Source organism: Bombus vancouverensis, chromosome 13 (genome assembly GCF_051014615.1).
Source record: "Bombus vancouverensis nearcticus chromosome 13, iyBomVanc1_principal, whole genome shotgun sequence".
Classification (NCBI taxonomy): Eukaryota; Metazoa; Arthropoda; class Insecta; order Hymenoptera; family Apidae; genus Bombus; species Bombus vancouverensis.
In genome coordinates this window covers 6677561-6705148 of record NC_134923.1, presented here as the reverse complement: position 1 = coordinate 6705148, position 27588 = coordinate 6677561, and the positions used below count along the sequence as shown (strand labels likewise).

The window sequence follows — 27588 nt, the reverse complement described above, 5'->3', positions numbered from 1 at the left end:
TCCATGAAAATCCGTAGTCTAATCATAACGCTGTAAAATTCTCACGAAACGGTAGAGTTTCTGAAGTAAAAGTGGAATTGGTCAATGATTTGTCGGGCTCGCGACATCAAACACAGTGGTTTGGCATCTCGGCGAATGTAACCTACGCTGTGATCAAAAAGTCACGCAATCGTTATTGAACTATTTATTAGAAGCGCTAGTGTGTTGCGTGACTTTTCGATCATAGTTCCGCAGACACACACACACACACACGTATGCCGCATTCTCAGAAGCACACGTCGTTTTAGTTGAAAGTTGAACGGCGTGTTTGGATTAGACTAGTCAGCCTGTGGCGATAATGCCTACATTCCGATGAGTAAAGTTTCTAGAGGGATCACAGTTGAGCGTGCCGAGACTTCGGCGACGTTACAATGAAAATCAGTCGACGACTAGACCAAAAACAAACGAGTCGATAAAACAAGAGCTCGCACGAAATGAAGGATCCTCTTGGGGATGCCCTGTTGAAGCAGAGTCAGGATCACAGCCAGAAACACAGACTAGTGACAACGTCGTTATTTCTCCACCGAGATTTCCTCGGGGACCTCGTTAGGATCCGTTTTCCATGCAGTTCGATCGTCTTTTAAGTGGTTTCTCCGCGGAAAATTATAGCTACCGTCAGCCACTTATCATTTCGACGCTGTTTTCTGATTTCGTTCCATCATGGTGTACCATCGTATTGATTTAAATTAGCGAAATAACGTTGGCTATTCCATTGCAAATTGAAGTCGAGAGTTTTTTCGAATCTTTTTTCCGACTAGAAATGAAAATTGTACCGTGTGAATTTCAGAATTGGAAATATCGTGGTTGAAATCATGGCAATATGGTTCAATACAATGAAGTTTCGTCGATACTTGCACGATGCACGGTTCCATTTATTAGCGTGAATGATTAAATTTTGGTGACACACCAGGAGAAATATAAATTTCCATAAAAATTCGCTTCTACTCGTTAAACGACAGCGAACTAATGACAAGGTGCATCGTGGTAACGGTAATGAAATAGCTATCTTCGCGTTTCGATTCACCATCTTGCCGGCAGACTGACCACTAATTTGCTGCATAACAAGGCCGTGACTGGCCCAATTAGCGAACTGATTGATAGAATCCGAAACTCGAGCAATTAAGCCGTCTACGGAATTTCATGATTTGACACCGCCTCCCGTTTATCCTGTCCCTAAATCGATTTCGTTCCAACCACGGCCTCTAAGAAAATTGATACCTCCGTTAAACCACCCCTCCCCTTGCTGAGTTGCGGGCTTTTCTATCACGCGATATATTTTCTCTTTACATCGAGGCTCTAATGAGCTGGCGACTCGTTCGAACATTGCACGAGATACAACAGACTCTGGTGGTCTTATTTCCAGCGTTTCAAACGAGGATTGCATTCCCCTCGAGTCACGCTAAAGATAAAAAGATATAAAAAATGTTGGTCGAAGAAGATCAGTTAGAAAGAAAAGATACTTTACAATTTTCTTAGTTCAGATTATAATGTAATTTTTCTTTGGATCATATGTCCAATATTCTTTGTTTTTAGTTTTATTACAAATTATAATTTCTTTTCATCATATCTCATTACTTTATTGAATATTAATAAGTCTCGCTTCAACCATAAGAAAAATGCGTCAGATGATATTATATACATATAAAAAAAAAAGAAAGCAACATGTCAGAATTACAATATCATTATTGGAGCGGTGCATAATATGTTCACATAATGCATAAAGATATCTACTGGCGTCACTAGACTTCCAATGCATGTAAAAACTCTGCATACGAAATATCAGGAAAGTATTACTAAACATAGTGTAGATCTGTTATGTCGATCTGATACATACAGTGACAAAACCGTATAAAATATTTAGAAAAACGACTCGTCGTCTGTTACATCTGTTTTATTCTACATGATCCTCGATCACTCATCGTTTAAGTTTATCGTTTACTGCACAATAATATTTGACGAACATACGATCAAACTTAAATGATCCCAATTAATCGAACCAGTGGGAAATGACGAAGACGAGGAGATCTGTGACAAATATTCAAGCCCGTTATCGACCAATTATGACAGGCGAGTATCGAAAGCAGGAAAACTATTGTTTAAGAGTGACTCCTCTATCTCGTGACACAGCACAAGTGATACCGATGATGGGCGCATCAATCATTGGCGTTGATTGCGAGGTTTTACCACTTACACCGGCGTCAAATAACAGGCGTGCCTGGCATCAGCATTAATTTTCGTAACCACTGATCCCGATAGAATACAACGTGAGTCGAACGGGGTTGACTGACCATGCATACCACAAAACCCATCCTGATGCGCTGACGGAAAATAAATATGGCATTGATGGAAGAAATTCAGTGGACGTGTGAACATCAAAAGCTACATCTCTGCCAGATAAACGTACGTATTATATTACACGCTCTATGCAGATTGTTCGACTTTAATATATAAAAGTTATGTAATAAATCCGTTTTCCTTTCATATTTCGAGTAATATCATATTAGCTGCAATGAACAACATATTGGATTCGGCGAAAAGTTTGTAGTAAAATTTTAAATTTAAATTTAAAGGATAGTTTGAAGGTAATACAGTATAATTTTCCAAACTAATAGGGGTATAAATAATAAAATTTGATCAAAGGAGTTGCGCATTTTAATGGGAAATTATTAACTATCCAATTTGTAACTTGAAATTTCCCGCAATGTTTTAAAAACGTTCATTAGAATAACGCCATGAAGTAGAATTGAAAGTTTTCCAAACGTTTGCAGAGGAGAGAATGGGGAGTCTTAGAAAAAGTTTGCTACACCGTTAAAACGTTACGCGCAGCTCGATGAAAGAAAGATTTAATTCTTCTGGAAGCTGACTTCCATTGGAAAATAAAGGGAACATCCAAATGGAGCCAACTTTCTAAAAGCTTTTCGAAAAAGAAAACTCCGTTTTCTCAAACTCCCCTGCCACTGCTACAATAGTAAGTAGCGTTTAAAATTATTTTCCGATAGCAAACACCAGATCCTTTTCTTTGATCCTTTAATAAAACTCGAGAGAATTGAATGTAAAAAATTCTAACTTGTTTGATTCGAAAACGAATAATTCTGGCGACGAAACGTATACGGGCGTAACATTAATGAGACGATGATAAAAAGAAAGGGTTCCGATCAATTTTTCGGATCGTGCTTGGCAAATGAATCGTTTGGAATATTCGACGCACGTATTAGGCGAAAGAGGAAAAGCGAGAGGTGGGAAAATGAAAAAGAGGAAGAGACGGAGATAGCGTTTAGAGTGAAGTTCGAAGCGACACAAATTAGCCTCCCGCCGGCGCGGTATTATTATCGGATAATTAGCAACATTCGGCGGAGATTTATCGAATCGGGTTAAATAGAGACGTGTGTTGGGAATTAATGATGCCGATTTTCAAAATGAACGCCCGATCAGTAAGCACTTCGTTATCTAACCAACCACGTGACGTGTATTCGTGATTCATTCGATTCTCCTTTATTGATCTTTCGCTCAAATTTACGAGAGATGTTACATACTTTTCAAATAAGTAGTTCCAAAGAGTTAAGAGAGGAACGATTATGGTTTCGTAATCGTAAATGCAATACTAATTTCAAGATTGTTTTATTGTTGATAATTTGCTTACAACGTTTTGATAATGAATTACAGCTGACGATGCTGCAAACGGATTTGCGCTTAAAACTGTAAGCTTTTTGTCGAGAAGTGTTAGGTGGTGCAAAGATGTGTGGAGGTTAGGAGTGGAGATGGTCAAATTTGGGATCATATTTATTAAGTCTGTGTTAAGAATCATAAAGCAGGGATAATATGGACGAGGGAAAGAATAGAAGAATTCGAAAACGTAAATCTTACGAGATATCGCAACTAGATTGAACGTGCGAGAGAATTTAATTCTGAAGCATCGTCTCGTCAGGAACAGAGAATGGAATTTGCACATTTGCGTTTCCGCGAATGGGCTACGCCGGGGTAGAATAGAAGGATGCACGCGCAAAAGAGAAGAGTCTTTCGACGGATTCTGAAATTTCGATTCACGGAAGAGTAGCTTTCACGCGGATAAACAGAAGAGCTTGCGTACGGAAAGAAAAGGAGGCGCGCTCCGACTGCGCAAGAGAGATTGATAAAGACGTGAAACGAAAAGGGCTGGAAACGAGTAAGAAGAGAGGTGAGATATAAAAGGGGAAGACAGAGAGAACCATGGGGGTGCAAGCGAAAAGAAATAGGAATAGGGAAGAGGGAGAATAGTAGAAAGGGTGAAAGGAAATGGTGAAAAGGCTGAGCTGAAACGTAGCCAGTGTTGGGGCCCGCTCTGTCACTTTGCAAGCCAGATCCACTTTTCGAGCTGGATATATAGACTTTGAGAGGGTGGATACGGTCTGCATTAAGTTTTGAATAATTGGGAGACGTCGTCGGGTCGAGGACTCTAATGCACCACTAACGAAATTGAGCTTATATACGTTCCTGCTCGGTGAAATTGTATTTAAAGTTCGTACGTTGTTTGAGGTCTACTTGAGGCTTCTGATATTTCTCCGAATAATTTCATTAATTGCTTTATAAATTGAAACGGAGCATGGCTTGAAATTCGCCAACTCAATTGAGTATTTTCGGAACGATCCAACCACACCCAGACCAAAATAGTTTTATAATGTGTACCAAATAATATTCACCGACAGAGTCTATGCTCTATACTCGTAAAATACGACGATTCGAATCACGGAAAAAGGAACCAGGAAACGATGGTCAAGAGAGGAAATAGAAGAATAAACGTTCCCAAATTAAATGCAAACTGGTCAGGTCAAAGCCTCCATGGCTGAGCGTGGAAACCTGTCGGAGACAGAGAGAAGGCTGATCTTTCCGGACCGAAAGGCACACACACATACGGTAGTGGAATTTCCTCGAAATTTTCCCAGTCGTCGGGCACATAAATTCCAAAAGGGATCGACGTCGATGCAAGGAGAACATATCGGGGCGGCGGTGTCACGGCTGCCGTCGAATCCCTTCGTCTGCGATCCCGAAAATGGATAAACCGAAGAGGGGGATTCGATCGAGAGCGAGTGATTTACCACGAAGGACTTCTACGGGAAGCCTTTCAGAAACGTACAGAGACGTCTGCGTTCTCCATCTTACGTATCCAGCATTTTACATCAGATCGGCTGAGAAAAGCGAATGGAAGGGGGAGGACGTTGGAGCGAAAGCCGGCACACGCGCGGCGACGTGAAGAGGGAACCAGCTGAATTTTATTTTCCTCCTGGGATAATCCTTTAGCAGCAAGAAAATAGTGTACCTCTCGGGACTGCGAGTTTCCAGATCTCAAGAATAAAAAATTCAGTATCAAAAATTATTCGACTTTTTCCATTTTATTTCTATCCTGACGAGACTTTCGTTTCATGTAATAAGGTAGAATTATTTGAATCACTCGTGTTACAACATTTTAAACTTCAATTTTGAATTATTCCAGAAATAGGGTAACATACACATGCTACTGAATTAGGATAACTACAACTGAAAATATTAATATTGAACAGGCTTCTTCTCTTTTCATGAATAGGATATTCTATCAGAATAAACAATCCAGCTGTCAGTTAAGTACACGATACATTTCACTGTTTATTGCGTCACTAACAACTAGTTAAACAATTTGTTCCCCAATATATTGTAGATTGTCTCAGAATTGTTCATAATCTTTTATCCCATATATTGATCTCTCTTTGCCAAAATTTCTATTAACTAAACGTTAGAGCTGATCTCTCTGCTTTTACACGACTAACGATGGCTTCGTAAACCTTCGACTTCTTTCACTTGCTTCCAGAAGTATTATTTTCTGTGAACGAACTAGGAACTCCATGACATCGTTGCACCAATCGTTCATTGCCGTGGTCGCTTTTGTTAGCACACACGATGTCAAAGGCAGAATCAGTATCTCGGTGTTAGCTATTGCCCAAACATTCGCGCGATTTCAAGCAATTTACATGAGTTGGCCGACTCATAAATCGCTCATGAAGGACGGTTTGTCTGTCTCCTTGTACACTTGCAGAATCACGCCTGGCGGGGCAAAGTGTATTCCGTATGGCAAGAGAAATGATTGGAGGCCGCGTCGTTTGCATGTCGCGGGCGAGAACAGGCTGCCACCCGTTATCGACTTTCTATCAACACGTTGGTCACTCGAACCCGTCGAAATACGATTGGCTTTTCGAACGGCGACCGCGTTCCCCTGACGACAGATCGTTGTAATTAAATTCCATCATGGGGAGAGAGAGCCGGCTCAATTTTGCATTTAAAACACCGGCAGCATACGCGCGTTTACATGTAACCGGCCAAGCCCACCGACAACCGGCTCTTAAAGGGACAAATTGCCGCCGATACGCCTGATAAACTGCCGGATCAGACGGAATTTTCATCGACAATTTCGCTTTCTCTCGCGAATCTCTCCAAAGGGACTCGGAATCTTACACAACGACGTATATTTAAACATTACTGAACAAGAATTTGTAATCGCTACATATTAACTAGAAAGTAAGATTTTTAAAAGATGTCGGATCAAAATTGTGTTATCTTAGAAGGATTTTTGATAAAAATCTGTCAAGAATAAGTGAAATTCTTGATGTAAAGTCGTGCCGTGGCAACAACAACGGCCGATATCATCCAAAATATTGTTTATTTATTTGATAATTATTCTGTATTAATTGATTGATTATCAAATTCCATTGCGTTGAAACACCTCAACAGCTATCAAATGACAATCCATGAACAGACATTAGATCACAGATCACATAACGCGCTTTGTAATTTACAATCTTCGAAATTTCGTCTCAGCTGCACATTATGTCTCATCATCATCCACTAACAAACATTTCAGTACCCAGAATCGTTTAAATAGTTTCAATCTTTATATCGTAGCTAGAGAAACAAAATTTCTGCGTGTGAACCTAACTCAATGACCAGAAACTGTAAAACGACACCTAATTGATTTTCCACTGAGCACTAGCAAACGCGAAGAAAAAAATTAACGACTTTTACGTCTCTCCCGTGGTCGATCGAAGGAAAGAAAGTATCGCTCATTTGTTAATCAAACAAGGTCCGTGATCCGCGCGATCGTCGCCTGAAAGGATTCGCTCGCCGAGGGTGACCACGGAGATTTTCTATTTCGTCGCGTCAAAGAAAACGAGTCGACATCGGGGAAGAACCGAGCGAGTACGTCTGCGAATTAGCTAGCAGCTCGGGCACTTTGTGCAGAGTTACTTTCCCATTCCCTTTGCTCCCTTCTGCCTTTTGCACGGTCGCTGCCCCTCAATGCGACTGCACCCGTCGACGGAGTACATACCGCGGCACGTTCCTCCATTATTCATGACATTATTTTCCACTTCGATAACTAACGCGATCGACTTTCCGGGAATCCTGCAGCTCGCAAATCCGTCCGCGGTCCGGCTTGTTTGAAAAATTTATATTGATTCGATGTACTACCGTGCTATTTGCACGTTTTTCAAATACGAAGGATCAACGCTCTTTATAAAGTCGTTTCTTTGAACATCGGTCTCCAGAGAGAATGTCTACATCGTTGCAATTACGTAGAATCCATTAATCCTTTGAACGTTGTTGAAATAGAATTTCGGTAGAAATATGACAATGGTTCGTGCAGTTCAATGAAAAGGTTCGTTTAAGTTCATCCTGTAATTGATTAAGGGTAGATTCTTACGATCTCCTCTCGCGTCAATCTTGTGAACGTAACGATAGATACAAATACGTAACATTGATGTTACGCATTGATTTTGCGTTAGGAGTTTTCTTTGATCCTATCAACGTGTTCGAAATTTTCATTTACAAATATCCTACAGGTCTATATGCTTTTGTACATTTGGATATTTCCAGCGGAAACTGGCCTCCGGGAGGGAATTTCTATATCGGTTTAATTATATGGGATCGATTAGTCCTTTTAACATTGATAAATATGATTCTTATAATCGTTCCTCTCGCATTATTATAATTCAAAATTCGCTGTCTCTGATTCTATTAAACGATGCTCGTTATATGTTCAACTCAAATTATCTACCAAGTATTGGTTGAGATCCTCTGAATTAAGTGACACTATTAAATCACGTAACACAGTATAGCAAGAGCAAGGAATATTGAAAAAATACCAGAAATTTCAGATATATCATAGAATCCACGCTGGGTTTTATAATTCGCTGCGATTGAATCCGATGATGAAACTGATCACGTGGAATCCGTACAGCCTCGTGGACCTGGAACAAATGTGCGATACGTTCGAACAAAAGGTTTCCAAAGTCGCTTCGAAATGGCAATAGTATTGAAACGGGGTGGACAATAGAGGTAACTTACAATATATGGCGGCTTAGGAAGCCTCGAGCGAAAACATGAATAGGAGCGAACCGTGGAAATTCATAGAGAACGCACATCACGTTGTAACGTAACCAACGGACACGAATATCGCGGACAGAACAGTGGGAAACTGTCTTTTCCCGCGAAAGCCGTCGTCACTATTTTCGGAATCTGATTAAAATCTGAAAATGGAAATCATCAACGAGGAATATTTATAAATTGTTAGATATTTAATAACTCTGACCCTTTTGACGCGACAGAGTATGAAGTAAAATCAAATCATTCCATCGCTTCAGCTTTTTCTGCACAAGATTAATTAACTTTTACGCTTATGCGGGGCGGCATGCGGAATAAAATATCACGAGCTGATATTCTGCTACATGAACTAGCGATGGAGTAAAGTATAGTGCGAGCAGGTTCAAATCTAATTGAAAGTTTCGAACTTCTAACACTTTTAAGTAGGGTCGAACTTAGACAGAGTAAGTTTAAATTGCATATAAGTACTATGAGATGCTTTCAATTATAATCGTACTCCGTCTAAATACATTTGCTTAATAGTAATTTTATTAGCCTTAGTATTTGAAAAATGCTATCGAAAGATATCATGTCGTTAACACATCTCAGTTTTAACGCGTTTCGTTCCTTTCTGATGAATCGACAGCGATTTTTCTGCATTTATGCGAAATTTGAAGATAGCGATGATATATTTGCCTTCGAAAATACAGTTTCCGAAGGATATTCCCATGACGCAAAGCATTTTAGAAGAAAGGTACTCAATGGAATTTTCAGCCCAAAACAATAAAACATCAGCTGCATGATATATTGACAGAAATTTGGCAGATCAGTATTCGATGACGTTTAAAACGCGTTTTACGTGTTATAATCTTTAAAGGATGCTTTGTCTTTTTAGTGCTACGAGTTCTGTACTCCACGTTCGTTATATGTTGAGCAAACAGGGAGAACAAGTAAGGCGATACTTGAAATAATATCAATCATACTTAAACTTAGCGAAGTTTAAAATTCCAAGTTAATCGATCAACGAGGATGGCTTATATTTGCTAAAAGAATTCCGATGAAGCTGGAAAAGATAACTCGACTATAATTAAACTTGTCCGTATTGTTCATTCTTTATTCGATCTCGATTAATTAAATCATTTTCCATCGGAAAACCTAATGAAAAATTTTGGGCTATTGTTTTCCAGAAGTGATTGAGCTTATATTGATAGAGATGCGTAAATGGATTCAATGCTTGAGATTAGAGTTTGAAGAAGGGTTAGAAATTCAGGAATACGATTTCCTATGATTAATTGGAAAATACATCAGATTTTATTAGAATTAATTTATTTGTTAAAGGATTATATATCTAATGCCCTATAAAGCTTCCAGATTCTCTATTATAATCGTGTATAAATATATGCACTCCAACCATTTCTCACAATTGATTACTGATTATTGAAAAGCAATACGTCGTACAAGAGATGTCAAATGCTTAACGACGATTCTAATCTTTGCTGGTGAAAACGTTCGCCCCTATTATACCTAACATTTCTAAATATTTAGTATTCTCTCTAACCATTTTTCATATACGGTTGTATGTTCCAAACATTGTAGGTCCTGACAATATAGATATATATATTTTACTTAAAGTAAATGGAAGAGATTGTAAAATAGTACAAGAGAGTATACGTATACCCTTATATTTTAACATTGTTTTAGTATATCATTCAATTATAGTTTTGTTTTCACTGTTCCAGAAATATCATTTTAAAAATTCCTACGCTATCCAATAATACACAACTCCAAATATTGAAGAGCAACGTTATCTTTCAAGTAACAGTTCTTTCCTTTAGCTTTGCATTTTTCTTGCATTCTATATGTACACGATTCTCGACAGAATAGAAGAGAACCACATGCGAAGGAATCTTACAGTGCACACCCTTGTATGCAAAAACAACAGGGCATTGAACGTTGTATTCTCAACTAGAAATTCTCAGAGGTAAACCGTGGTTATCGTTCCATGAAACGATCGTACCAAAATGACAAATACCTGTATAGATTGTATTTATCTATATATACATATTTAATATATAGATTGTATTATAATTTCGGGCTTCTCCGATTACACATTGTTATATAAACAAGAATTACAATAACCTCCTCTATTAAACGTATTACACAATATAACTGCGCGAATAATATCGCAAACAATGTCACCACGAGGATCGAAATTTATGTTGTAACGTGATAATAGTTAATTAACTCAAAGTCAATCAGCGAAGGGTAATCGACGCTCGAGCTGATCCATTTCAAAAGAATGACAAACTCGTTGATGAAATGGACATCAGAGGATACAATTCAATTCCATTTCGCTCGAATTAATCAATTGTTCGTAATTTGGAAGATGTTCGGTGTTGATGTATTAAAAATTCAATTATCTGCTCCAATAGGTACGTACAGGGAAAAAATATTACGAATTGTGTCCAGTGAAAAATTCGGACAGAATATTTTGATCGACATCCAGGTCTCTAGCTCTTCTCATCCACGACAATCTATTTTTGACACGTTTGAACTTTGCAGCACGGATTTAAATAGATAATAGAGATAGAACATAAATGGATCTGGGCGAGCGTCTACGTTAAACGAGGGCACAAAATATAGGAAAATATTGTAACAGCGAATTTAATAAAATTATTTAAAAAAAGAATGAAGGAGGATAAAATAGGAATAGCTATTCATATTCAGGATTAAACGTAAGATTTCAAAATCAAATTCTACCGAGAATGAGATTAAAGTGTAGCGTTATAAAAATGCTATGGACGTTATTTCATAATCCGTAGAAAAATGTTACGAAATATTCCGTGAAAAATTGTTTTCATTTTAAACGAGTATTGTGCACACATTTTGTCACGTGTATGTACGTAGAATCGTTTAATAACCACCCTAAATGTTAAGTAAATATCAAATAATGAATAATACAATACATCGCCGTGGACGTTTAATCTCGATATTAAACTGCAATTAAGTATTGAACAAGCCATATTACGATATATGGAAACCAATGTGGTGCCCCGTATTTATACATTTACAGTAGCAATGAGTGGATCTCTATTATGAATTCTCCCACTAATATGAATTTTTTATGCTGATTAATCTCGGCTTACGATTTGCTTTATTATTATGTATACCCTTTAAACTCAACAATCTGTCTTTACAACATTCCGAGTAATGTTGAGATTACCAAGATGCCAAATATAACTTTGAATTTTATGAATTAATTGGAATATATGTAATTCTTTGTCGTTGATATGATTATAGTTTCTCATAATAATTACTTTCTAAATCATTTTACTACATTGGCATACGGTTAGTATATTACCCAAGGATTTTTCTTATCGAATCACTTTATTCAACAGTAAGATAAGGAGGGACCTTCGAAAAAGGAGTATAAAAAGAAAACGATCGAATCACACATACGAAACCCGTCGATGCATCATCGATCTGATATGCTATGATGATGCAACGGATCAAACGTATATAAATTCGCACTTGCCGGGGCCATGTCCGAGCGGGCAAACGTGATATAAACGCGGATTCTTCCGTACGCGGTTCTTGCACGCGTAAATCTCACGATTTACGAGCACAGTAGCAACGTTCAGGAAAAAGATGGTCAAAGTGACTCAGGAAGCATACCGATGTGCATTCACGCTAGACATCGACGCTGATCGAATTCTTACAGTTCTCTCTGAATATCACAATCGGAAAATTAGATCTTTGTCTCTCTTTTTGACATCGACAACTCTAAAGAAGATTTCAAATATTGCATAAAAAGACTTTGATAAAAAGCACTGAAAGGGAACAATGTCTCTTTTCAGTCAATTTACATATCGAATTTTATTTTTCCAACATTGTGGTTATGAAAGAGAATTCTGAAGATATGTTCGGTAATTTCTTCGTCGCTTCATTTCTTCTCCTACTTGAAACCTAGAGTTTTATGAATTTAACAGAAACTAGAATATTAATAGTAACGTGATAAACTATTATATAATATTTTTCGTTAAGTCAAAGAAAATCTTCTGCATATTTTTTATTTGTGTTCCTGGCTTCTGAAACGTGTCTATTATTCCGATATCACATATAATATATGAAACCATATATAAGTCCTTCATACTGTTGCATTTACGCAACTTTGACTAAACAACATAAACTATCAATTCTTTATTTTTTGTTTCAGACGATGAGAACTCGTCGGTACATGGAATCGTAACAGAAGAGGGACTGTTTGATGGAACTATCTTTACAGCATCCGACGAAATCTATATCGAACCAACCAGCAGATATGCTCCCCTCGTATGCCATCGGCAAGATGGCGAAGATAAAGATACAACAGACGCTGTGCATCACCATACGATCGCGTATCGTTCCGTGGACGTGAATGTCCCACGTAATAATGGGTATCCATGCGCCAGTGAGCTTTTGCGAGAGAACACGTTAAATAAATTAAGGTAAATACATTTTAAACTCTTGTGTTTGCCATTAAGCTAATTATTTCGACGTAATAGTACAACAACATGAAAAATACAATTTCCCGTATGAAGACTCTGAAGACAATTTAATTAAATAAAACATAAATTATACTTCGTTATTCATTGTCCGCTGTCATCTTTGTTCCTTTGAATAATGTAAGAAGAAATTCAATTGGCCGTTCACAGTTGAATTTCCAACCTAGTCTTGCATTTGAGACAGCTTAGCGTGCAATTTGGATGTATAATATCTTCCCGTATGATCTAACACGTTCAATATTCCAGGTACAAACTTAATATCGACCGGCTTAGTATCTACTGACCGGTTTAATAGAATTTCAGATGGCACCGTAATGGCGGTTAACTGTACGAGAGATCAAGCATTCCAGTTTTACATTAGAGATCGCGATAACTAACGTTTCAAAGCATCGGTGCCATGAATCGAAGTTAACAAAATTAGTAGGGAAGCTGCGCGACACAAAGGCTCTGCAAGGGAAACCGATCATTTCCTGAGACACGCGCGTCAAAGTGCACTTACGATTACAGAGAGAACGCATTTTAACAGAGAATTAGAGAGGGAAGCAGCTCTAGCATTGATTAATTATAATGTTCTCTGGCATGGAACTCAGAAAGAGTTGCAGGAGAGAAGGAAACAGATTTTAAGTTATCTTAAGAATTGAATAAATTGCATTACATGGAAATTTTAGTTTCAGTTACGTGATATTACCTACGTTCTAACTGACTATTGTAGTGGCTCTTAAATCACATAAATCTTTACTGTAAATTTTCTTAATTTCGAAAGTTTTGATCCATAATTCGATAATTATATTTTATTAAAGTGAATTTTTATATTTTTTTTCAAATTATTATTAATTAATCCAATCTCAATTAATAACATCTTTTTTCTTTACTCATATAATTTTTTCTCTACGCATATAAAATAAATCAAAGTTTTATAATTATCCAACTGCGTGATTAGAAAATAAATATATATTTAACACAGATTAGATTCTTACCTCGTTTCATTTCAAAGCTTATCAGTGAAATGAGTTTTGCGGGAGTAATGGCGAATCTCATCGGATATTCCGGTCAGATGGCATAGAAAGAATTCGAGGCAATCTTTCTATCTACGTGCAACAACCTATCGTTTCTTCTATATATCGAGGTCGTTGGAACAGCGTGGCGCAGTCTCTAAACACTTTAAGCGCTCGTTTCGTCTATGACTTCACTGGTGAATTTTCGAAATCACGTCACGCGCACGCAAGGAATTAAACGGATACAGTGAAAAAAACGCATAAAACGCGGCAACTGCGTTGGTATATAAAAGACTCGTAAAAATGGAACGTACTGAATCTTATAAAGAAAAGAATAAAAAAAAAAGAGAGAATAAAAATGAGAAAATTTAGCGAGTTTTAATATACAGTGTGTACAGTATACGAACATATATTTAATCAAAAAATCAATATACAGCATGAATCGCATAATGAATAATTGGTTGCTTAAATACTTTTATGGTCTCTGCGAGATATATGCTTGCACTAAGTATCTTATAACATCTATGTACATTTTCAGATTTACTTCAAACTTGACCAATGTAATCATGATAATCGAATCTCTTTACAGTAGCAATATAATTTTCAAATGTTTCGTATAACGCATACTCATATTATTATATAATATGAGTGTTATACAATATTACTCAGAAAAGATTTGTACAAGTATTTGAACACTTTCGTGAAATGCTGTAATTCAAAGATGTGGCCTTGGTCATCTTGATACGAACGCGTAGAGATTCGACAGGAGGCCCGATGGCAACGATCCTCGAAGTAAATTGGCTTCAAGCCTGTTACGTATTACCCAACATATGTCACTCTTATCTCCTTGCCGCACCCCGACGATTTCTCTCGTTTATCCCGGGCGGCCGGAGTTGATCAGTTCAGCATGAGGGATTCACTGGCGCGCTGTAGTTTTCCAAACGCTTACCGACGAAAAATCGTTCGCAGGACGAACAGGACGTGGAGTGGATATCTCGGGGACACAATGCGGCCGCTTTATCAACACCTGAACGAGGGGAACTCCCGCGCCAAGCCGGGCTTCTATCCGAAAGACGTTAGGAAGAAAGACCCCACGGCGAGCTCGCACAATTTAGAGTTACTCGATAGGTAAGCTTTTCAATTTAATCTTCCTTTTTAATAAAAACTTTACAAAAGATTTGCACATCCTGCCAAGAAGATGCTGAAGTTTCCTTTAATTTAAAAATGTTTTGCCTACACATCTACGTTAAGCCTTTGAATCAGCTGAAAGTGAATATCGTCTGTCTGATCGCGCCGAGCTAATACTACTTGGGTAGTCTGTTTATCGGGGATGAGTGGGTAATTCGTCACTCGAATTACTAAACTCTTGTATATATAGGAGAATTTATTGGATAACAAAACAGTTATATGTTACAGAATTATTCATTCATTTTTCTACCATCTATACTTTTTTCATGTAATAATTCTCATTCTGACAAATAGATTCAGACAATTTAATCAGACAGAAACTAAAATGTTTCGTTAAATAAAGTCTCGCTGTACATTCCAGTATACATATATCCCAATATAATTTTTTTTATTTAAAAGCCTCTATTTTTCATAAATCATTCCATAATTGTTAAAAATTCATTATAACATATTTACATATAGAAGAAATACCTAGACTAAAAATTACTTTATTTTCGTCAATTTTTAATTCTGTGGTTATAGAAAGAACGACCCAGTTAACAGGTTAACTCGTTTTAGCTGTCTGACCATGAACCGCCTCGTTTCACTCATGTCTCCGCTGCAAGTTGCATCGAAAAGAGGCCAAGTGTCTTCCGTGCAACTAATTGAAATCCCCCGTTTCCCCTTTTACGGTAGCGACTGGAAGTTGGAAAAAATAAAAAGTTATACAGCCTGTAAAAGTTTTACACGGTCGTTCGTTCTCGATCACCGGTCTCATCCCCCCAACCCTCTTCCTTAACCCTGTTCGACTCTTTTCTTCCTTCCCGGTTGTGTTCAACGTTTTCCACTCTGCTTCCACTTAGCCCGTCTCTACGAACACGTCGATGAAATATTCTAGCAGATGCTGGGAAAGCCAGGTCAAAGGAAGAAAGTTGCCCGTTGCTGGGGAAGAAAAGCACAACGGTTACTTATCGTCCCGTCGATTCTTCCTCCGGACTGTTTGCCGTGCTATGCTTGCGCTTCCATTTAAAGAGCACACCCATTTCCGGGCAGAGAAAAGCCAGACTATCCGGCAGCGAATAGCGATGAAAACGTCAAAAATCGAGAGCAAACACCATTATCGAACAATCCAATTTAACGTTGCCCGCGACCGAGTTATCCTTATCGGACGTTTCCCGCAATCGGATTCTTTTTCTGGTGGAGAGATTTGATTTGTTGTTCAAGTGCGGATCGCGTATCGGTTAAATCGACTATCGCGACATCGAAAATCCTGCTCTTTTTTGCAGCCTACGAACCAAGTTCGGACGTAGTAAACGTAGAATCTAGAAATTTTTTCTGTTCACCGTTGAAGGCGATAACTCAGTTATCTTGTTGTTCAAGCTTCAGGGATTAGAAATTAAACAATTTTATTTCTACGAAGTTCCGTGTAATTAGGAGGGTATAACACGGGAAATATGTTTGAAATGAAAGAAATTTCGAATTTTGGAAATATACGGACATTAATCAAAATTCTTTTGAAGGCGCATAAACGGAAATGTATTATTAAATTAAAGGCGATAATGCTTCTTTGTCAGGCTAATTGTATTTAGTGAAAACAGACGTCATTTCTTTGCAATCAGATTGTACAGGGAACGATATTCTCGAGTGCTCCGCAAAAGGACGTCCGTGGACCCGAAGAAAACCACTTGTATGTTGTACCTGCAAGCGGATCACACGTTCTTCAATCATTATAAATCTGAAGAGGCCAGTATCGAGGTGATGACTCGGCATGTACAGCGTGTCAACTCAATTTATAGATATACAGGTACATAAAAATTATTAATAGATTACGATAGACTGTAATGTTAGAGTATAAGTTAGGATAGGTGATACATTGTAGATAGTTTAAGGGAACAGAACTATCGGTGATGAGAACCGATTGCCGATAGTTTTCTGTTTCGTTTTAATGTAAGTAGGCGATTACTGGCTGATAGCTACGTGCTGTTCTTGTGAGGGACGTAGGCTTAAGCCAAAAAGAATGTGGATGAGTGTGTGTGTATGTTTGTAGCATGTGTGCGTAAAGACAAAAGAGTCTTAGCCAGCTCATCTCTTTCTACCTAGCAATAAAATAACAGTTTAACCTCTCGTAATAGTCATCCGCTCTATTATCCTTACAAATCTGATTAGCGTCTGTTGTTCCATCAAATTCCAACAAACTTTTCGTCCGAGATCGGTACATAATTCGTCGAAATGTCCTATAAGATTGGTCGCCGGAAGAGAAGTATCAGGACAGCAATGAAAATTCTTTCGTCTTTCCGGTGTAGCAATCGGCAACGTTTCCTCCCGAACTAACAAGTGCGCGTCTTCTGTCTCATTCCGCTGTAATAACTTCGCAAACCAATTAAAACTTTCCCGGACCTTCCAGTTAAACCAACTTTCTGCCAACGGCGATCGGAGGAAATGAATGTTCCTTAGCCTTACTGCGGTTCCTTTCTGCGCTGCGACCGATTAATGTCAGTTTCTGTGTCTGACGTTGACCGATTGATTCCGTGGAACTTTATTGCGCCGCTACACACACCTAATGCGTAAACTTTAAACGATGGTTATCAAGGAATAAGACGGGAGCAGAATCTAGAAAAGAATCGCATACTGCCTCCCTGAAATTGCTTTCGTTCTACTCTTTCGAATAAAGATAAACTACCCCCTTCTTTCCTTTGATCAAAAAACTTTTCCCCAAAAGGAAGCAGTACATTAGGGTAAAATAGCGTTATTTGACTTAAGCCAAGTAATTTGTCTCATAATTCGTCAGATTCGATTATAAACAATTTTTAAACTTATTTTAAACTTATTTTAAATTATTTCATAATTTGATGGCTCTACCTTCCTACGATGATATAACTCGTCAAAAGGAAAGAAGTTCGTCCAATATTAATATTCTCGATATATTGAATTTTAAAACGCCCAAGATTAAATGATGCAAATAGCCCTATTTTACTGTATCTAGTCCACCATTCGAGCTATTCAATTTCAGCAATTTCTTGATTATTATTTCGGCCCTACTTCTCTCTAGAAATCTGTTCTTTGAAGCCGAAACTATCCATGCAAATTATACATATAATCCGCCGTTTAATGGAATTATTTCATCTACTTCGAGTACAACTGAGAAACAATCAAGTTCATCGATAGTGACGTTCAGTACAGGCGTACAAAGCTTCGCAAATCAGAGGAAAGCGTTCCTGAAAATCTCATTTGGCCAGTGCGGCTTGCGAATATTAAGTAAGAGCGGACGCACAGGCGAAGCACGGGCAAGCTCGTACTGGTAGAAGGGCTTTAAACATCGCACCACCTGCCGTAACAACAAGCAAATATTTGTGTCTCGTGACTGAACCGTGTTTAACGTAGCGTGACCGCGCCTACACGCGGACTGGTCTAGTGTATTACTTAGACTTCCCTATCTCTTCCGTCGTACGATTCGCGGATAAAGCTAGTCTTCCGCTGACGTTTCCGTCTTCGTCTCCTTTCCCTCTTCTTCCAACCCTTTCTCTTTCCTATTTGTTCGTTCCGTCTCGTTCTATCTAACTTGACCGAATATATACTGCGAGTTAGGATATCGATCTTCCGGAACGATGGTCGCGCGATTATCGGCCATCTCTACACGCGAACATTTCGGATGACCGATCGACCACCCCTCGGAAATGCCAGCCCGAACGTGCCTCCCTTTGTCTCCGGATTAGACGGCATTAACTCTCTTCCCATCGCGATATGTACAACTCGGTGGCCGCCTAGCTAAACGCTCTTGTCCGACGAGAGATCCGGAATTGCACCGATTAAGGATTGCCCCTGTCCCTCTTGCATTACGATTCCGTGTTTCTCCGTCGATTTTGCACGACCGCGCAACCTAACGAACCGACTATTATCTCCCTGCTAACGTCATGATCTTTCAAAATTTCGATTTAACCACTTAACTCCATCGCGTCAATTTAACGGTGAATTATTTGTTTCGTGTTTATGTCAAATCTTTCAAACCTGAAAGCCAACCAATTAACTTTGCCGCGCTATTTAAAAGCGAATTAATGTTTCCGTGCTATCATTGCGATTTTTAGGATTTAAATTTAACGTCGCAATCTTTGAAATTTATGTTTAACCGGTCGACTTTATTACGGCGCAATGAACTCACCGTGTAAACGCCGTGGACGCGGCTATTATATAATATTACGGAAGCTCGGTGGATATTATTACGGTAGAAAATAAAGCTAACGCGATAACGGGATATCGCGACGGTGATATCGGTCAAAAGTGGAAGTTCGAATGTTAGTCATTACACCTGGGACGCTTGAGAACCCTGACGACCAGCCGCGTTTACGATCCTTATCTGGCGCACTCACGTAAAAAAAACTTTATTTCCGAGCGGCATATCCGAGACAGCTGTCACGCGACGCGTTACCCCTTTATTTGTTTGCGAAGTAATTTTTTACGACATCGGAACGCGAACCAGCAACTTTGTAACACGAGTCTCACGTGACGATCGCCTTTTAGCTATTCAATAATAAGCACCGTCTGTTTCCGTCTTTCTATATTTTTGTTCTTTTAATTTTATGCGTAGAACATAGGCTTAGAACAAATTTCTCGTGACTTGTCGCGATAGAAATAACTCTGGAAAAGAAACACCTATTTTATACAACTATACGGTAGCAGAGCCTGGTTGGTCTGATTATGCATTGACTCGTTCTACTTGATTTTATTCTGCAAGTTCTCTAGAATCTACCTCGTGGATTCGATCAGGAATAATTTTAAAGCATTAATTCGTTTGAGGTTGATCTTTAGCCAACGGATAGTCTTCTGAAATAAGTATTTCAAAGTCTTGTTGTAACTATTAATTTTTTCCTTTATCTTGAAATTAATGTTACTTATTAATTTCACGCGATATTCTTTGCGATACTCCCTTTAAACGATTTTATTTGTCCGATTACTTTTTCAATACATATTGATAACGATAAGACGAGTTTAATTTCCTCATGTAAGATTTCTTTTTGCGTTTAGATCGAACGAATACTAAATAACGTTAGTTATATTGTTCCATAATGTTGCGTCGTGCAACACTCTACCTGAACCCGGCCATACACCGCGAGTCAGACAGACCCCAGATGTCCGCTCATCCTTACGGCGTACCCTCAATAGCCTCAAGTACCCGTCATAAATCCCAATAATTTGTTTACTGATACCAAACAAATATCTTTTTCTAAAACACTTTCTAAGGACTATTGTCTACCATGGCTGGACAAGGGAAAGTTGGGCTTTTCCATGTACGATGCTTCCTAATAGCAACTTTCTATCGAAGGCAGCTAAGACCCTTCGTAGCCCACCAACCTTCGTTTGGACATAATTAACAACTAATCCTATTTTCCTCACTCTCTTAGCCAAAATCGTCACCAACAAATCCGATGGTCCCGTGCGCTAGACACACCCACCCTCAGCTTTCCTCCGCTACAGCATCGTCACCGAACATCGCTGATTCTTCAACCTTCAAACATACAACATCCTTCGACCGGGTCTACACCCGAAGATCAGTCACTCATTTACCTTATACATACGCACCAGCGTAACTATTTGCTTCACAAAATGTTGGAATAAACTGTCATTCACACCTTGTTGCATCAGTGTCATATTCAATTAACCACCTCTATTATCCTAATCGAAATAGGGGATCGATCATTTCGTGGCGTCGATTATCTAATCGTAACGGGAATTTACGACTCCCGTTGGCGTGCTTCCTCGCGATCGCGTCTCTCCGCGAGTGGTCGAAACACATAGATTGAAAAATATAGAAAATTGATGATATTACAAACAGTGTTTTTAAATCTACCTTAAATGTTATCTTGCTGTTTGTTTCTTAAGGATTGAATTTTAATCGTTTATTTACGTACCGAAACTAAGAAATTTAAAAAAGGTCGAGTTGATCGGTTTGGCTTTTGAGAGGTATTTCGTATAGTAATCTTTAGTTCCTTAAATTTTCGTGTGTCTGTATTCGAAACATGGAACTTGCATTTAATCGTTAGATAACTTTATCGGAAAGCAAACGCATGCAAATATGGCATCCAATAAATGTTTCAGCCTCTTCATCTTCAATTTTCTTGTGTTCACTCATACTTGGCTGTTTTAGAGCATTGCATTTGCATTATTTAGAGATTTAAGAAGCCTTTGCTTGAAATTGAACCCGATATCCATGTTTTCATCAGCACACGCGCTACCACGATGTACACAGAAGCGGACCTGATTAATGCAACATCAAACTTGAATACAATGGATTTTACGTTAATTACCAAATGCACATATATATTACATGTCAGATATAGATGTAACGATGCTCGGCATTGACGTTGGAATAGGTTGCTTGCGTATGCACACGCGCAAACATCTGGAGACATTACCATGGAATTGCATCGTTTATATGAGATTGGAAATCTTACTATCGTATCTTCTATGTTTCACTGCTTTAACGTACAAGGTGTCTTAATCTAAGTCGAATACCTAAGTATCCTTCATTTTCACGAAAATGTATATATCATAGATATAGATGGAAATGCTACGAATGCTCAAAAATTGAAAGAAATGATCTAAATATCTTTCGTCCATAACATTCTTCTTCCTCCTTGGAATCATTAATGGAGATCTTAATAAATAAAATAGAGAAGTTACTGAATTCAATCGAATTAATTATCACCTCAATCATCTTACCATTAATATTAATCACCAATTTGAATGCTTAAATATTCTCTAATATCACTAAAAATAAAGGACACATTTAAATGTCGTATTTATACACGCGATACTGAACATTATTTTATAATTCGACATGGTCGATTAAAAGTTGAAAGATCGGAAAGCTTGAGCGAAAGACGAATTTTCCGCAGAATAAAATTATGCTTGACTCGTAACTTTTTTTGCGACGCGCTGTCAAAATTAATTCGTAATAATGAGATCAATCAAAGAGATATGCATGAACGGCCGTTGGTTCGTTTTACACTTGAAAAATCATGAGAATTCAGCGGCGGGAAGGAATCGCGATCGCGTGTCACGGAATCGTTTTTCCAGTTTCGATTGGTATTCCCGCGGAGGAGGTGTTTGATTAAATGCTTTCCACCACGCGACGGTTCAACCGTTTCGGAATACATTGATCACTGGGGGAAACCCGAAAATTACTCGTCTGGAGCCCCGGTGATTTTCCTTATCAGCTATCGGTTACCTCGATGAGTAGTTCCTCTCGACTCCTATGAATTTCACAGTACCACAATGTCTATTCCGCAAACGGACTTTAATCCGTCCAATGTTGCAATTTGAATTTTTCATTTCTCCTTTTCCATTTCGAACGTATTCTTCGCTATTTTACAGATTTCAATCAGGATGGCCAGCCAGACAATATTAGCTTCATGATAAAACGCATTAAAGTTCATAGTGACGATTCACTGAACGATCCAAGCTACAGATTCACTGGGACTTATGGGGTTGAAGAATTTCTTGAGCTGTTTTCCGGTAAGTAAATTACTTTATCTATCCTCTCCACGACTTGTCATAAATTATGCATTACTCGTACTATTGACGGTGTTATACATTTTAGAAAAAAGCTCAAAGTTTGAAAAAGTGGCGAAAGTTACTTAATCAAAGTAATCTGATATCTCATTAATATTGTATCGTACTTTCGTCTTAAGTATATTATGAGATGTTGATTCCTTTGACGAGAATTTCTAAAACAAATTTATTGTTTCAAGTCATAGAAAGCATTAACATGAAACGGAACGTAGAATACCAGGGGTGAAGTTAATTAAAGAAAAGCATTCTTGAATTGAACGAGAATCCTTGAAAGTACTTTCGGCACTCGTTCGTTAATTAAAGTGCTCGTTTGCGTGAAATTTACACGAAATCGTCGATGCCAAGGCTCGATGAGTAACACGTTGCACGGCGCGACTTTTCAACTTTAATGAAACGTCTCGTGTCGGTCATCATTGGCTCGTTGCAAAGTGTTCGTTAAGCGCAAACTCCTCTGTTCCGTGACTTTAAAGCATCCTCGGTTCCGCCGGTAGTCGTTATCTAATACCATAGTTAATAAACACGTGAAGGTTAGATTACACAAATGAAAGCCTACACCGCATCTTCCCTATCGAAGGCTATTAGGACGAAATGTGCATTTATCACCTTTTGCAGAGTGATTCTCTCGTTAATTGACTCACAGGCTATAGAAATACATTCCAAGATTTGGTTTCCATTATCGTGATGTCTGACTAAGACACTAGCTAGATTGTCTTATTCTATCGTGCACTTCTTTCCTTTCTTCTTCCTTATTTCATTCAATTTGTCGTTGTTGAACAAACGATTACGATATTAATTGGCAACACACTCTCAAGCCCCTTTTGTAAAGAATACATTTTCTGACTTGACTTTCATTATTTTGCTATCTAAGGCACTGGGCAACTAGATTGTCTTATTTTACTTGACTACCCTTTGTTTCTCTGGACTGTCTTATTCTACTTTACTCTACCTCCTTTCTACTTTACTCTCTCTTCTTTTAATTTCATTGAATTTGTTGTTACTTTAAACAAACAGTTACGTTATTACTGAACAGTGTTTAATAGATATACAATTACATCCACACGCTTTTTACAATTTCTCATACAAGATCATAAAGATATAAGACACACGAATCGGATCATAAAACATCGCGTGACAAAGAAACCACGCCGAATATCGGCTTCAAATCTTTACCATTCGTATACCAAATCTAACCATCTCTCCTACAGTCGATTAATCGTTGATCCTTTCCTTCCCCTCGGATTTCTCTCATTTCTAATCAACTATTCCTAAAAATGTCAAACGGAACCCACAATTCTTCCATTCTTTTGATTTATTTCTGGAGTCGGTGTTTCCCCAGCTTTCTAACTACCAATCCTACCCTCGTTCAAAGAACATGGCGAGGAAGTTTCGATCCATCGATTCGTTTTCACCAAGAATGCCTATATGTTCGAGTAAAATCCCTAATAGTTGGACGAGAGTATCGCTTTATCGAGTTCGGTTCAATATATTGTGATATCTCGAATGTGCTATCTCTTTCGCGGAATCCTGTCATTCCACACGATTAATTCGTGTTCAGATGTCGTACAGCAACAACTGACAGAGAGCTAGCCAAGAAACTATATCGCATTAAAGTTTCCACCGAACGAAGTTAAAGTTTCCATATAGCCGGGATTAATTATTACCAAACCACATCTCCGACGAGTAACGAATCGCAGCTCCATGTGGTTGGAATTCCTAAGTTAGGATCATTGAAATCATATAATATACAGGGCGGTTGGTAACTGGTGGTACAAGCGGAAAGGGGGTGATTCTACGCGAAAAAAGAAGTCGAAAATATAGAATAAAAATTTTTTTTATTTTATTATTTTTTTTTTTTAATTTTTCCATCGAGACAACGATCTACAGTGAAATCCGTTATAACGTACCGCATGCGTACCGAGCGAAAATTCAAAGTCGATTTTCTCGAAAACAAAGCCTCAAACGAAAAATTTTTATTCTATATTTTCGACTTCTTTTTTCGCGTAGAATCACCCCCTTTCCGCTTGTACCACCAGTTACCAACCACCCTGTATATAGTTGCTTTCGACGCTCCTTCGAGCTGATTTAAGCCGCCACTTTCTCTCTATCCGTCTATACAGCGCATGCTTTTGAAGATGGCTATTATGAGTGTTTCTCTATCAGGGGCTATTTATGCGAGGTGTGTCACCTTCTAGTTTTCACGTGGTGAAAATAGTTTAATTAAAGGATAATCGTGTTTTTATCTTTCCATGGAAATAAGAAGATTGGTAAATATCTTTAATATAGAAAGACAGAAGACTTTTTAAGTAACTGGAACTAATATAATTGAAAAACTTTCGTAAAAATGAAAGCTTGAAATTAATTGGTAGTCATGACATGATAAAAAAATAAAATAAATTTTATAAATTACAAGCCATTTCGTTATTGTATTTAGCACAAAAATATAATATTTTTTGTTAGAATTTAATCTTGGGATTAAGATTAATAATCTGTGGAAAACACAATGTTTGTGTTTGAAATAATATAATGTGATATTTATTAAACAATTGTTACACGAATTATAAATGTGCGTTCTGGAATGTAGACAGTTGGCTAGTTATTCACAGACTAACTGGCTTAGTGACCCATGGCCCTTGAAAAGGTTTAGAGCCCCACTCTCTATGCAGTAATGAGTGTGACCTGTGTGGGTGCCTGTGTGGCGTCACATGTGGCACAGAACCTTCTAGTAGCTTCTCGACGTGCCCATCTAGAATGTTCCATCCATATCCTCACGTTTCTTCCGGCGTTTTTTTGAAAAAGCATGCACGTGCTAACTGCCGTGGTGCATCTCACGAACGCACGCTAGTGGGGATGGCGCTGGGCAACGAACGGAAGAATCCGTACGATCAATCACCTTATCTGCATGCGATTGATATCGTTGTATTCCAACATTTTTAAAAATAGTCTGACTAATATATAAATAACTAGTGAATTGTCAATTAAGTAATAGTATTACTTGTCAAATTACAGGACAAGAGGACCTATTTATTTAATTTGTTAAAAGTATTTGATAAATCGAGTTACAATTTGACGCAAATATGATTTTGTCCAATTTAGCAAATTCGATTTCATCGTTGGTTCCATTCCATTATTTATGAAAAATATTTGCACCGTAGATGACATTTGCAATTTTAGAGCCAGTAAATTTTGTCGGAATATAATATCGATTTTGTTAGAAGTTACTTCGTGTTACATATTATATTCTTCTACGTGAAATTTGAAAACCAAATGATACCTAATACGATACTTAATTAGGTTGTTTAATATATCCATATTATAATTATATTCAAGTTATTGATTACATTAAAACGTTAATATGAGTTACCTCTAGGGCATTGGTGTACGCATTCCCCAATGCATTTGAATTTGCATTGTCTACCATAATTACGCAATTTCGGTCGAAATGTTTGCAGTTAGCGCGATGACTAATAAGCACGATTGCATCGTTAGGGTTGTAGCGCGACTTTACTGTCGAAATCCATTTTTCTTCGTGTCCAATTAATTATTTGGTTAATTAATACAAACGACACAAATTATCGACATGAGAAAAACTAAACCAATGAACATATTAGTTTTATACATATTCTCTTAATTTATTATATAATCCTTATTTCATCGCTCGGTTCTTATATTTCCTACCCCATATCTAATATACACAAGCCAATGCTATCATTCCACGCCCAACATTCCCTATCTCACACCACTCTTCTATTTCTTACGTTCCTTATTTTATTTCTCAAATCTTGCATTCTCTACGGCACAATTAATGTACGCAAACGAATACTAACATTTTGAATCTAATATTCTCTACCCCATAACAGTATTCCATCCCTTACCATTCGCCATCCTTTGTGAAAACTATATCCTACAAGTAAATTATTCCATTGTTCTTATCAAATTATTTAGTTTTACACATAGCAAGTAAAAATCTGCCTGCAGCCGAAAATTCCGAAAATTCTATAATTAATTACAGGTTCGCCCGCCACTGATTTTTACAGAGAATATTTCGATGAAAAATTCAGTACACGCGTAATCCCATTGGAATTTCGATGCAGATTACGCGGACAATTCACGCAGGCACATTTGTCGAGTGTCAGGATAATGTAACATCGTTTCACGTTGCTCGGTGCGACAGGTACAATAACGTCTCGTCGGAAGAGCGTCTGTCACCTTCGCGTTAGTATTTCGCTTCGTGTTTCGCTGATATAATAATGGCCGGGCCGTTATTAAATAACAGCTACTCGTTCCTGGAGAACGTTCTAAATATTAACGGTTCTCTCTCTGCGTTGAAACGCGACACGGTTTGCCTTGAAATTAGCCAGTCGAGAAGAACGAACCAGAGCAAATAATTTTCAATGAAATAATCGACAAAGAGAAACACACACACACGGTCTGTCTACTAGTCGTGGTTATTTCATTGACAATGAGAATATCAGCGAAATGGTGTCTCATTTTGGTAGGTACTAAATTGAAATCAAGGTAGAGAACATTGAACAGCTCGTACCGGTACAATAGCTGATGTACTAGGATCGAGAGAAACACAACCGAGCAGCAGTGGACCATGACGTATTTGCCGCAGGCATACAGTAACCAAATATGCCTCCTGAGACATGCTACACAGCAAACACGTATCCCACGTTCTATTCTCTCCCCTTGCAAAAAGCAGCTGCCGTGCATGCAGACTGCAAAAACCATTGTGCAAAGAACCGGGCTTGTTTTCCCGATGATCCGCAGCACTTTTACCTTCCACACGCTTGTGGCCACTTCGTGGTTCCGATAGCTCGATTTTGTGCTCGAAGGTTGAACAACTATGACTGATCTATTATCTACGTAGATCAATCTACAAGCATTAGGCCATTTACTTGGTACATTTATTAGAA

The 27588-nt window shown here is 38.1% G+C and overlaps 1 protein-coding gene across 2 annotated transcripts in view; it reads left to right on the top strand.

The window, feature by feature from the left end:
- LOC117164369 (disintegrin and metalloproteinase domain-containing protein 10) overlaps positions 1–27588 on the top strand; it is a 159956-nt gene that overhangs the window by 106426 nt on the left and 25942 nt on the right. Inside the window, exons 5-8 of one of the 2 annotated variants that reach the window (XM_033347370.2) lie at positions 12617–12887; positions 14909–15067; positions 16726–16910; positions 22475–22615. In XM_033347370.2, the coding sequence (XP_033203261.2) occupies positions 12617–12887; positions 14909–15067; positions 16726–16910; positions 22475–22615 (756 nt within the window). The remainder of the gene's footprint in view (positions 1–12616; positions 12888–14908; positions 15068–16725; positions 16911–22474; positions 22616–27588) is intronic. The other variant, XM_076623966.1, reaches the window with a different exon arrangement.